At 48.2% G+C, this 13,981-nt stretch overlaps 1 protein-coding gene across 1 annotated transcript in view; it reads left to right on the top strand.

Moving 5' to 3' along the window:
- Nucleotides 1–13,464, top strand: part of LOC120916834 (cyclic nucleotide-gated cation channel beta-1-like) — a 15,147-nt gene extending 1,683 nt beyond the window's left edge. The window contains exons 2-9 of the mRNA XM_040327777.1: nucleotides 321–557; nucleotides 2,063–2,222; nucleotides 2,613–2,710; nucleotides 4,697–4,780; nucleotides 6,307–6,425; nucleotides 6,854–7,000; nucleotides 10,363–10,552; nucleotides 12,113–13,464. Of these exons, the coding sequence (XP_040183711.1) occupies nucleotides 321–557; nucleotides 2,063–2,222; nucleotides 2,613–2,710; nucleotides 4,697–4,780; nucleotides 6,307–6,425; nucleotides 6,854–7,000; nucleotides 10,363–10,552; nucleotides 12,113–12,331 (1,254 nt within the window). The 3' untranslated portion in view covers nucleotides 12,332–13,464. The remainder of the gene's footprint in view (nucleotides 1–320; nucleotides 558–2,062; nucleotides 2,223–2,612; nucleotides 2,711–4,696; nucleotides 4,781–6,306; nucleotides 6,426–6,853; nucleotides 7,001–10,362; nucleotides 10,553–12,112) is intronic.
- Nucleotides 13,465–13,981: the final 517 nt, after the last annotated feature.

Raw genomic sequence — 13,981 nt, 5'->3', positions numbered from 1 at the left:
GGTCGCATAGAATAGAAATCTATGCGTAACTGATTCTAAGAATCAGGCGCATAGATACGACGGCTCGGATTCGGACTTACGCCGGCATACATGGCGCTACGCCGTTGTAAGTCCTCTGAAAATTCTGGGCCTTAATGCTTATTTCCTTTACTCAAGCTTTGGGAGAGGCAAGGGGACATCATAGATTGGGGGATGTCAGAGGAACAGTGTAACACAGTGCACGCAGGGCTCCACCTTCATACATATGAGCAGGTGTAGGGTGTATTCAGTGGCTGAAGCCAATTGTTCCCCCAGAGTCTGTTAAAGACATGGCTGAATAGGTGACACATCTGGCCCTACCTCCGAGGTTCCATTTCTTTGTGTTTTCATTAAATTGTCCTCATGACTCCAGTGATGTTTCCCTCTTCTCCTTCAGCTACATCCGCTGCTATTACTGGGCTGTGAAGACCCTCATCACCATCGGGGGGCTCCCCGACCCACAAACTCTCTTCGAGCTTTGGTTCCAGCTACTGAACTACTTCATGGGAGTGTTCGCCTTCTCCGTGATGATTGGTCAGGTGTGTACTCTACTCCTCTGTTATGATGGTCAGGTTACTTCTCCGCCATGATTGGTCAGGTATATTCTCTGCTCCTTGATCATGGTTGGTCAGGTGTGTACTCTACTTCTCCGTCATGTTTGGTCAGGTCTTTACTCTGTTTCTTTGTCATAATTGGTCAGGTGTGCACTCTACTTCTTGGTCATATTTGGTCAGGTGTGTACTCTACTCTTCCGTCATTGTTGGTCGGGTGTGTACCCTACTCCTCAGTCATGATTGGTCAGGTGTGTACTCTACTCTTCCATCATTGTTGGTCGGGTGTGTACCCTACTCCTCAGACATGATTGGTGAGGTGTGTACACTGCTCCTCAGACATGATAGGTCAGGTGTGTACTCTACTTCTCCATCATGATTGGTCAGGTGTGTACGCTACTCCTCCATCATCATTGGTTAGGTGTGTACTCTACTCCTTGGTCATAATTGGTCAGGTGTGTACTCTACTCTTCCGTCATGATTGGTCAGGTTTGTACCCTACCTGCTCCTCCATCATGATTGCTCAGGTTACTCCTCCGCAATGATTGGCCAGGTGTATTCTCTGCTCCTTGGTCATGGTTGGTCTGGTGTGTTCTCTACTTCTCCATCATGCTTGGTCAGGTCTGTACTTTACTGCTCTGTCATGATTGGTCAGGTGTGTACTCTACTTCTTGGTAATATTTGGTCAGGTGTGTACTCTACTCTTCTGTCATGACTGGTCAGGGTGTACCCTACTCTTTGGTCATGATTGGTCAGGTGTATACTCTACTTCTTTGGCATGATTGGTCATGTGTGTACTCGACTCCTCCATCATGATTGGTAAGGTATGCGCCCTACTTCTATGGCACGATTGGTCAAGTGTGTACTCTACTCCTCTGGCATGATTGGTCAGGTGTGTACTCTACTCCTCCATCATGATTGGTCAGGTGTGTACTCTACTCCTCCATCATGATTGGTCAGGTGTGTACTCTACTCCTCTATCATGATTGGTCAGATGTGTACTCTACTCCTCCATCGTGATTGGTCAGGTGTGTACTCTACTTCTCCATTATGATTGGTCAGGTGTGTACTCTACTCCTTCATGATTGGTAATGTGTGTACACTAGAACAAAGATCAAATGTAAAATGAGAGAGAATGAGAAGAGTGGGGGGTGAGTGCAGTGGCGTAGCGTGGGGGGGCGAGGGGAGCCACCGCCCCGGGCGCAAAATTTAGAGGGGAGCTGTCACGAGTGTGGAGAGGAGGGAGAGCCAACAACAGATGGGACATAGGAACATATTCATGATGTCACCACTCCAGGCTTTACAGTGGATCATGTGACCAGACTGGAGCTAGCTGAAAATAGGTAAGTCCATGGGTCAGGGGGGTGCAAATTACTTGCCTCGCCCCAGGTGCTGACAACCCACGCTACGCCACTGTGTCAGTGGCACTGATAAAAGTAATGGTGAGCTATCTGTAGTTGGTCATTTGGTAATTGCCTCTCTTCCTGTCACAGATGAGGGACGTGGTAGGAGCTGCTACAGCTGGTCAGACATATTACCGCAGTTGTATGGACAGCACCATCAAATACATGAACTGCTACAAGATCCCGCGCAATGTACAGAACCGCGTCAAGATGTGGTACGAGTACACCTGGCAGTCACAAGGCATGCTGGGTAAGAACCCCATTCCTGGCTTTGTTCTTATTACCTGTAACTACATTTCCTATGACCCTCCTCTCCAGAATGGACACATGTCAGGGAGGCACAGCTTCAGTCACACCCTAATCACACCGGTGTTTTACTTGGTGGTGAATATAAGAATGGGGGTCTCAGGGCTTACATACCATTATAGTAAAATTATAGTAAAATCTGTCTGAATATTGAAAGGAAGCCTGAAGACAGGTTCCCAGGTGACAATGAGGATTTCCACAAATGGGAAATCTGCGAGAAATAAAGGAAACTAAAAAAGGGAAGTGATTATAGAAGATTTATCACCCAGAGATAGAAGGGAAGGGCAGTCTGATATCTGTCTCTCCTCTGACATTGTCATTCTGTGTCTGTCAGATGAATCAGAACTGATGGTGCAGCTTCCAGACAAGATGCGGCTGGATTTGGCTATTGATGTGAATTACAACATTGTCAGCAAGGTGGTGCTCTTCCAGGTAAATGTCACATTTCATTTCCATAAAGGTTTATTTGTAGTACCAGGAGAGTCTGAGGGGATCCTTGTAGTACTGGGAGAGCCTGGAGAGATCCTTGTGGTACCAGGAGAGTCTGAGGGGATCCTTGTAGTACTGGGAGAGCCTGGAGAGATCCTTGTGGTACCAGGAGAGTCTGAGGGGATCATTGTAGAACTGGGAGAGCCTACAGAGATACTTTCAGAGTGGGAGAGTCTGGGGGATCCTTGTTGTACCAGAAGAGCCTGGGGGATTCTTTTAGTGTCAGGAGAGCCTGGGGAAATCTTTGAAATATCAGGAATGTCCAGGGGGATCCTTAGCAGAAGAGCCTGGGGAGATGCTTGTAGTACCAGGAAAGCCTGGGGAGATCCTTGTAGTGCCAGGAGAGTCTGGGGATCCTTGTGGTACCAGGAGAGTCTGGGGATCCTTGTAGTACCAGGAGAGTCTGGGGATCCTTGTAGTACCAGGAGAGTCTGGGGATCCTTGTAGTACCAGGAGAGTCTGGGGATCCTTGTGGTACCAGGAGAGTCTGGGGATCCTTGTAGTACCAGAAGAGCCTAGGGAGATCCTTGTAGTACCAGGAAAGCCTGGGGAGATCCTTGTAGTACCAGGAAAGCCTGGAGAGATCCTTGTAGTACCAGGAAAGTCTGGGGATCCTTGTAGTACCAGGAGAACCTGGGGGAGATCCTTGTATTATCAGGAGAGTCTGGGGATCCTTGTAGTACCAGGAGAGCCTGGAGAGATCCTTGTGGTACCAGGAAAGTCTGGGCATCCTTGTAGTACCAGGAGAACCTGGGGGAGATCCTTGTAGTACCAGGAGAGTCTGGGGATCCTTGTAGTACCAGGGGAGTCTGGGGATGCCTATAGTACCAGGAGAACCTGGGGGGGGGATCCTTGTAGTACCAGGAGAGTCTGGGGATCCTTGTAGTACCAGGAGAACCTGGGGGAGATCCTTGTAGTACCAGGAAAGTCTGGGGATCCTTGTAGTACCAGGGGAGTCTGGGGATCCTTGTAGTACTAGGAGAACCTGGGGGAGATCCTTGTAGTACCAGGAGAGTCTGGGGATTCTTGTAGTACCAGGAGAGTCTGGGGATCCTTGTAGTACCAGGAGAACCTGGGGGGGATCATTGTATTACCAGTGAGTCTGGGGGAATCCTTTCAATACCAGGAGAGGCTGGGTCAAGGATTTGAGGGGATCCTTGTAGTGCTAAGAAAGCCTGGGGATCCTGATTGTAATGGAGAAATCTTTGTAGTACCCGGAGAAACTGGAGGGATCCCTGTAATACCATGAGATCCTATGGGGATCCGTGTAGTGCCAGAAGAACCTATGGAAATCCATCTAATACTAAGAGGACCTATGGGTATTGGGGTTTTCCTGTTGTACTGGGAGAGTCTGATGGGTTCCTGTTTGTATTGGGAAAGCCTGGGGGTTCCTTGTTGTACTGGGAGAGCCTAGGGGGTTTCTGGTTGTACTGAGAAATCCTGGGGGTTACTTGTTTTGCAAGGAGAGACTGGGGGGATCCTTGTAATACTGGAAGAGTCTAGGGGATCCTTGTAATGCTGGGAGAGCCTGGGGCATTGATGACGAACCTTGGCACCCCAATGTTTTGGAACTACATTTCCCATGATGCTCAACTACACTGCAGAGTGCATGAGCATGATGGGAAATGTAGTTCCAAAACATCTGCCAAGGTTCGCCATCACTGGCCTAGGGGGTCCTTGTAGTGCTGGGAGAGATTGGGGTGATCCTGGTAGTAATGGGAGAGCCTGGGGGATCCCAGTACAATTAGGAATAATGAATGGTACTGGTACTGTGCATACTAATTCCAGTTTTTTTCTTGCTTTCCCTCTGTCCTTCTCAACTCCTCTTCATCACCTAATTTCTTTCTTCTTTCATCAATTCTTGCCCCTTCTTTGTTATTCTACCCCTTTCCCCCCCTTTACTTTTCCCCTTCCAACCCCCCTCTGCAGGGTTGTGACCGGCAGCTGATATATGACATGCTGAAGAGGCTGCGCTCTGTAGTTTACCTGCCTGGGGATTATGTCTGTAAGAAGGTGATGTACAGGGGGGGTTGGAGGGGTTCAGATGAGAGGAGAAAGTGATGAATGAAGCTTCTCATAATCTCTCATTTAAAGTCATGTATACATATATATTGCCTTCAGTGATAGGGATTATTCAGAACAGTGGTCTGTGTGAAAGCTGGTGGAGGTGACACAGGTGAATGTGACACACATGGAAGTGATGTAGGAGGTAGTGGTATGGGTGGAGGTGACTCGGGTTGCAGTGACACTTGTGAAGGAGACACAGATAGTAGTGACTCAGGTGGTGGTGGCACAAGTAGAGGTAACAATGGTGGCTGTGACTCAGGTGGCGATGATGACACAAGTGGAAGGGACTCATGTTGCAGTGACACAAGTGGAGGTGACACAGCTGGCAATGGCGCAAGTGGAGTTGACAAAGGTGGAGTTCACACATGTGCAAGTGGATCAGGTTGTGGTGACACAGGTGGCAGTGACTCAGGTGGCAATGACACAAGTGGAGCAGACAAAGGTGGCAGTGACTCAAGTGGCAGTGACACAGGTGCTAGTGGCTCAGGTGGCGGTGACACAAATGGAGGTGACATAGGTGGCGATGACACAAGTGGAGTTGACACAGGTGGCAGGGACTCAAGTGGTGGTGACACAAGTGGCGGTGACACAGGTGCTAGTGGCTCAGGTGGCGGTGACACAAGTGGAGGTGACATAGGTGCTAGTGGCTCAGGTGGCGGTGACACAAGTGGAGGTGACATAGGTGGCAGGGACTCAAGTGGTGGTGACACAAGTGGCAGTGACACAGGTGCTAGTGGCTCAGGTGGCGGTGACACAAGTGGAGGTGACATAGGTGGCAGGGACTCAAGTGGTGGTGACACAAGTGGCAGTGACACAGGTGCTAGTGGCTCAGGTGGCGGTGACACAAATGGAGGTGACATAGGTGCTAGTGGCTCAGGTAGCGGTGACACAAGTGGAGTTAACACAGGTGGCAGTGACTCAAGTGGTGGTGACACAAGTGGTGGTGACACAAGTGGCGGTGACACAGGTGCCAGTGACTCAGGTGGCAATGACACAAGTGGAGTTGACACATGTGGCAGCGACTCAAGTGGCGGTGACACAAGTGAAGGTGACAGTGAAACAAGCAGAGGTGACTCAGGTGGGAGTGACACAGGTGACAATGATACAGGTGAAGGCTACACAGGTGGCAATGACCTAGGTGAGTTATGGCACAAGTGAAGGGGACTCAGGTGGAGATGACACAGGTGGCAGTGGTGCAGGTGAAAATGATACAGATGGTATACACCCACTCATGTCTGGCTATTAAATATTTCTTGCAGAGGGAGATCGGGAGAGAAATGTACATCAGCAAAGCAGGTAGAGGTGGCAGTGACACAGGTGGAGGTGGCAGAGGTGGCAGTTATTCAGGTGGAGGTGACACAGGTGATAGTAATGCATGTTGTGGTAACAAAGGGGAAAGGGATACAGGTGGAGGTGATACAGGTGAGGCGGCATACACTTGCTCATGTTTGGCCATGAAATATTTCTTTCAGGGGGAGATCGGGAGAGAAATGTACATCATCAAAGCTGGACAGGTCCAGGTCCTCGGAGGGCCGGAGGGACAGACTGTGCTAGTCAGTCTTAAAGCAGGATCTGTCTTTGGAGAAATCAGGTGAACTAGACAGACACCTTCATCTTCCTCACAGAGGGGGGGGGGTGTATTTGTGGTAGCAGGGATTATAGGGGATATTTGTGCAAGGAGGGGAAAATTTGGGGGGGGGGGGGGGTATTCCATCTAGGGTGGGGGATTGGAGAGAATTTGTGCTGGAAAGGGGGATTTGGAATAGAGGGGAGAGGATTTGTGCTCAGAGGGGAAATTTGAGGGGTAGAGGATTTGTACTAGGAGGGGGAATTTTTTTTGGGTAGGGGGGTGGATTTCTGATGAGAGCATATGTGGAATGAGAGGCTTTTTTTTGGGGGGGGGCTCATACATCTTGGGGAGGGGGGGGTGCAATTTGGCATGTTCGCCCTGGGCTCTAGGTGACCTTGCCCCAGCACTGTGAGGAAGCAAGTTTTTCTGAATATTTTCTCTCTTTATAGTCTGCTGGCTGTGGGCGGAGGAAACCGACGTACTGCCAATGTGGTGGCGCATGGCTTCACCAACCTCTTTATCTTGGATAAGAAGGATCTAAATGAAATCCTGACCCATTACCCTGAGTCACAGAAGGTTCTGCGCAGGAAAGCAAAGTGAGTAAGGGTAATCGCAGATGTCCAAAAATTACAACTGCCTCTGTAGTTTGATAGGCTTCCAAGTCAATATCCATATTCCAAAGCAGCTGTACGCGTGAATGGTGGCTGTGGGGAGCCAAGACAGTTCTTACTGCAGATATTGTATTCCTAAAAACAACGGGGTGGATTTACTAAAGGCAAATAGACTGTGCACTTTGCAAGAGCAGTTGCTCCAGAAATTGGTAAATTACCAGAAGTTCTGCTGACTTCCATTATCCAATCATGCAAATAATGCAAGCAAAGCAAAAAAAATATCCCGATCACATGCAGGGAAAATTTAAAAAAACATGCATTTGCATGTTTTTTTTAATTTTCCCTGCATGTGATCGGGATTTTTTTTTGTAAAGTGAAGCTTTACCTCGTTTACCCCCCTCCCAAAAATCAGCTTGTGCTGTAACGAATCACACGCGCTCTACCCAGAAGCACTCTCTCATGTCACGCTGCCCTGGCGGCCCCTTCTCTCTTCTCGTTCATCCCCATTTACTTGTGACATCATCTGGGATGGACGAGAAAAGGAGGAGGGGCCGCCGGGGCAGCGTGACATTAGAGAGAACTTATCACAGATGCTTCCTGCATACTGGCTGCCAGGTAAACGCTGTGCCCCCTGATGTGCTCCAATATGCCCCGATGTGCTCCAATATGCCCCGATGTGCAGGGCCGGACTTACCATTGGCCTTGACTGGGCTCAAGCCCAGGGGCCCCACCCAATAGGGGGCCCCCTTTAAAAAAAAAAAAAAAAAAAATTTTTTTTTTTTTTTTTTTTTTTTTTTAGGGGTCCGGAGGTCCCCAGGGGCCCGGAGGCCCCCAGGGCCCCGGACGGCAACCCCCCTTTTTTTTATTTATTTTTTGTAAAAAAATGTTTTTTTTTTATATATTTTTTATTTTTATATATATAATATATATATATATATATATATATTTTTTTTTTATTATTATTATTAAAGGGCCCAGGGGTCTCCAGGGCCCCGGACGGCAACCCCCCTTTTTTTTATTTATTTTTTGTAAAAAAATGTTTTTTTTTATATATTTTTTATTTATATATATATATATATATATATATATATATATATATATATATATATATTTTATTATTATTATTAAAGGGCCCAGGGGTCTCCAGGGCCCCCGGATGGCAACCCACCTTTTTTATTTTTTTATAAAAAAAAATTACATTTTTTTTTATATATATATATATATATATATATATATATATATATTTTTATTAAAGGGCTCAGAGGTCCCCAGGGCCCCATGTGGCAACCCCCCCTTTTTTTATTTTTTTTATAAATGTTTATTTTTTTATTTTTGTTTATTTTTTTATTAAAAGGCCCAGAGGTTCCCAGGGGCCCAGAGGTCCCCAGGGCCCCCGGGTTTGGCAACCTCCCTTTTTTAATGTATTTTTTATAAATGTTTTTTTTTTTTATTATTAAAGGGCCCAGAGGTTTATTTTTTCTTTTTATTAAAAGGCCCAGAGGTCCCCAGGGCCCCGGATGGCTACATATATTTATATATATTTGTTTTCTTCTTTATTTCTTCTATTTTTTGTAAAGGCCCCCCCGCTTCTCAATTTGCGGCAGCCCCCACGCTTCTCAATTTCAGGCGGCAGCACCCCCACCCCCCTAGGTTCTCTGCTTCAGGGGGCCCATGCCTTAAGCTGTGCAAGGGGCCCCAAAATTCCTGATGGCGGCCCTGCGCATACCTCCCAACACGCACGGATTCTGTGGGACTTTCCCGCACAGACAGCTTCTTCCCGCAGTCCCGCAAAAGGGTTAATTTTCCCGCACTGCAAGAGGAGGCAGCACAGAAGCAGGAGGAACCGGAGTGGTGTGTGGAGGACTGTGGCTGCTGAACGGAAGAAAGCCGACAGCCGGGCTAATGACAGTCTGTGGCCCCGGCTGTTGGCACAGGCTCAACAACTTTAATGCGCTCCCCCCCCGCTCAACAACTTCAATTGGCCCCCCCCCGCTCAACAACTTTAATGCGCTCCCCCCCGCTCAATAACTTCAATTCGCCCCCCCCCCCGCTCAACAACTTCGATCCCCCCCAATTCTCGGCTCCAGGGGGCCCCTTCAACACTCAAGCCCAGGGGCCCCCCCCACCCTAAGTCCTGCCCTGCCGATGTGTGCTAATATGCCCCGATGTGCGCCAAGTGCCCTGATGTGCCATGTGTCCTGATGTCCCGTGCCCCAGTCTGCTGTGCCTCAATGTTGTGTGCCCTGATGTGCTGTGCCCTGATGTACTGTGACCTGTGCCCTGATGTGCTGTGCCCTTTACCCTGATGTGGCCAGGTGTGCTGTACCCTGATGTGCTATGCCCTGATGTTCACTGTGCCCTGATGTGCTGTGCCCTGATGTTCACTGTGCCCTGATGTGCTGTGCCCTGATGTGCACTGTACCCTGATGTGTTGTGCCCTGTGCGTGCCGGGGGGGGGCGGCAAAATACACCTTCGCCTGAGTTGGCAAAAATCCTTGCACCGGCCCTGTACACTATATACAGTAAAAGCATGCCCTGTTTTAGGTGCTTCATTGTACTTGGAGGAGGTATAGAATTCCAGCTGAAGTATTATTTTTTGGCCTCGATAGCTGGTCTGAAACTTCCTGATTTGGCCAAGGTCAGTATAGCTGATTCATCATGTATGAGTTATGTGAAGGAGGAACACTTGGACTGTTTTGTTTCTTTCTCTGGAACACTGGAGATATGGGAGTAATCTGCCGTAATTGGAAAATGGTTTGCCGTGTCAGTGATTGGAATGACATCAAATCTTTGGGCCAGATTCAGAGAGAATTCCGGCGGCGTAACGTAATGCATTTACGTTACACCGCCGCAAGTTTTATGGGCAAGTGCTTGATTCACAAAGCACTTGCCTGTAAACTTGCGGCGGCGTAGCGTAAATCCGTCCGGCGCAAGCCCGCCTAATTCAAATGGGGCGTGTATAATTTAAATTAGGCGCGTTCCTGCGCCGAACGTACTGCGCATGCTCCGTTTTGAAATTTCCCGCCGTGCTTTGCGCAAAATGACGTCGCACCGACGTCATTTTTTGAATGTCGACGTGAGTTACGTCCTTTCCTATTCACGGACGACTTAAAAATTTGAAATTCGACGTGGGAACAACGGCCATACTTTAACATGGCAAGTCTAAAGATAGGCCACGAAATAGCTGCTTTAACTATACGCCGGGAAAAGCCGACTAGCGCATGCTCCGTTTTGAAAAACAGCAGATACTCCGGCGTATTTCTTCTGTGAATCTGGCCCTTTGTGTGTATGTCCAGTACATTGTATACAGATACAGTCAGTCCTCCTCTGATTTTTCGCCACTGCAGGAAAATGCTGAAAAACACCGCCAAACCGAAAGGGGGTGAGGGTCCAGCACAGAAGGGATTCCAGCACATAATTCCGCCCAGACCTGAGACTCCCAAACTGCTAAAGGCGGCTGTTGCTGCTTCCGAAAAAATGGGCTTCAAGGGATTTTCTAAACTGAAGCATCGACTTAAAGTAAAGACAAGTGTGGAGGTAAGAGTGATGTTTGAGATGATCTCCTGTCTGAGTGGTCCCCGGTTCAGCCAACCATCAGTCCCGATCACTACTGGATCCCTGCCAAAAAGTTGGTGTCCCTGCCCTGCCCCCTCTCCACTGGTGCTGCTTACAAGTTTGTGGAAGCCTCCAAAGTCTACAAACTACAAAAAAAAAAGAAATAAAGAAAGTAAAAAATATATATATAAAAGGGGTGTAGCCATCTGGGGCCTTGGGGACCTCTGGGCCCTTTAATAAAAAGAAAAAAAGAAATAAAATATATATATATAAAAAATATATATTTGTTTATTTTTTTTAAAAGGGGGGTTGCCATCTGGGGCCCTGGGGACCTCTGGGCCCTTTAATAAAAATAAAAAAAAGAAACCTCTGGGCCCTTTAATAAAAAATAAATCAAAAACTATTTAAAAAAAATAAACATTTATAAAAAAAAAAGGGGGGGGTTGCCATCCAGGGCCCTGGGGACCTATGGGCCCTTTAATAAAAAAAAAAAAAAATATATATATATATATATATATATAAACAACAACAACAAAAAAAAACATTTATAAAAAAGGGGGTTTGCCACATGGGGCCCTGGGGACCTCTGAGCCCTTTAATAATAATTAAAAAAAAATGGCCCTTTAATAAAAAATAAAATAAAAATATATTAGAAAAATATATTTTATTTATTTAAAAATAAATAAAAAAAAGGGGGGTTGCCATCTGGGGCCTCCGGGTCTGGACCCCTAAAAAAAAAAGGGGGGTTGCCATTCGGGCCCCTGGGGACCTCCGGGCCCCTTACACGTGTACTGCCTGTACCCCCCTGATGACGGCCCTGCGCCTGCCTATCTCCTTGCCTTCCCTGGCAGAGTGATCTTCGTCTGCTCCCCACCCAGTAGTAGCCGGGGCCCGGAGAGTAAGGCCCCGTACACACGACCAAACATGTATGCTGAAACTGGTCCGCGGGCCAGTTTCAGCATACATGTTCGGTCGTGTGTGGGCGCGAGCGGGCCGAATTCCAGCAAACATTTGCCCGCCGGGCCTTTTCCCAGCGGGCAAATATTCCTGGACGTGTTTTAAAACCGTCCGCTGGAATCCTGCCCGCTCGGACATGTACGGTCGTCAGTACAGACCTACCGTACATGTCCAGGCGCCCGCCGTCCCTCGCATGCGTCGAATGACTTCGACGCATGCGTGGAAGCCTTTAAATGGCAGGCCCGCCCACGTCTCCGCGTCATCGTCGTGGACACGCCCCGCGTATTGTTTACGTGCGGACTTCTGTACGATGGTGTGTACAACCATCGTACAGAAGCCCTCTGGCAGACATGTACGGTGAAAACGGTCCGACGGACCGCTTTCACCGTACATGTTTGTTCGTGTGTACCCGGCCTAAGACTTGACAGGCTGTGAGCCATTACTAGTAAAAAAAAAATATGTTCCTGAATTTCATTTTAAAAATCTGGTCACCTTATCATAGACTGCACTTTAGATCTCTGTGTCAGAATGATGGAGAAATTGTACAATCTTCTGACACGCTGCCTTGTGTATTTATCTTTGTAGCCCTCCAGAACGAGTCCCCTGCCCCCCGGGTCCCCGGTGCACCGAAGATCTCCAGTGCCCTCTATTAAACCAGAAGATGATGACCCAACGGAAATCGTGGCAGAGTCTACAGACAGCACAGTCTTTATCAGGGTTAGCCCCTCCCCACGAGGGGATGAGCAGATACTGTCGGTGGAAGTGACGGCCCCTGAGGAGGAGGAGGAGGATGGGAAGAAATGATGAAATAGGTAGAAGATGAATGATGCAGTGCCTCATGAGCCTCACCATAAATCTCCGAGGCTTCAACTTTCATCTGAGCAATATTATCGCAATCTCATCTGCAGAGGATCATCACAACTTCACGAGGGACCTGAAAACTAGATTGCACTACAGACTCCACCCACAATGTAATGTAGAATTTCTGGTAGAGGCGGATGTCTATATTCATGGAACATTCCACTGTGTCTATCATAGCACTAGGACCAATTTACAGAGTCCATACTGTCCCACTAGAGCTCTCATATATTGTTTTGTGTAGGAGATTCCCCTGTGGGGGGCCACACCAACATCAGGGCCGATGTGCGGGACAATAAATATATAGAAAGGGGCAGATTATTGGACCAAACCACAGGCTTACCTTTCCTCATCTGGAGAGAGTGCCAACCAAAATATTGCAGATGCTCTGAGGAAGGAAAGAGGCAAGTCTTCACACTGCAGATAGAGGGCGCTCTCTTCTCACATCACAGAGAGGGGGCGCGCTCTACAGGACCCCGCACATGGGCTGCGGTTTTGAATCATTGCATTGAGAATGGGCGCTCTCTCCACACACCACACAGGGGGTACTCCTTCCAAGTATTGCAGAGAGAGGGGGTGCTCATTCTACACACCACACAGAGGAGGATCTTTCCAAAGACTGCAGAGGGGAGGCAGGCTTTCCAAATATTGGAGAGGGGGCACCTTCTCCACACACCACAAAGGGGGCGTTCTTTTCTAAATATTGCCGAGAGGGCACGCTCTCTTCATACACCACACAGGGGGTGCTTTCTCTACATGGGGTACAGAACCTTTACCACATGCTGCAGAAAGGGGGCGCTCTATTTCTACACATCACAGAGAGGGAGCACCCTCTTCATAGTGAACAGTTAGCCTAGAAATTAAGCAGCAGAAAGTAAACTGGGTGGCAGGATTCTCCCCCCCCCTTTCCACAGAATCGCACCTGTGAGGGGTGTAGAAAGTATGGAGTCTGGGGACCCCTTGGGTTCCTGAGAGGGGGTGGAGACTCCCTCAGTTCCTGTGAATGCATTGTAAAGGTGGAGCTCTGTGTTTGTTAGATTTGGAGTTTCTATTTTTGAAATAAATATAACCTTCTCTGATTTGGTGTGTTATCTGTAGTGGGCGGGGCCCGGATCACAGACACCCTGAATTTGGTGCCGATTTACTCCTCGGCTCCTGCACCTGGCTGCTCTTCCCAATAACCACCCCTGGCTCCCCAGCAGCTCAGAGTATGAGGCCAACGTGTTCACAGCATCTGTCTGATGGAGTACTGCTACCACTAAAGCCAGAGAAGGGATCCCTGTGTATTTGTACCGACCAATCAGGAGAATGGATCCCAGTGTATCAGTACCGCTATCGCCCTATCGGGATAGTGTATCCAGTGTATAGGTACCACTATCATTATATTACGACCCCAGTGTATAGGTTCCACTATTGCCCGATTGGGAGAGTGGATCCCAGTGTATCAATACCACTATCACCCAATCAGAAGAATGAATGCCTGTGTATTAGTACTGCTATCACCCAATCCGAAGAGGGGATCCCAGTGTATAGGTATCACTATCGCTCTATTACGACAGTGGATCCCAGTGTATAGGTACCACTATCGCCCTATTG

This window comes from Rana temporaria, chromosome 11, assembly GCF_905171775.1.
Source record: "Rana temporaria chromosome 11, aRanTem1.1, whole genome shotgun sequence".
Classification (NCBI taxonomy): domain Eukaryota; kingdom Metazoa; phylum Chordata; class Amphibia; order Anura; family Ranidae; genus Rana; species Rana temporaria.
The sequence above is the reverse complement of the archived record's forward strand: the minus strand, read 5'-3'. Positions and strand labels throughout refer to the sequence as shown.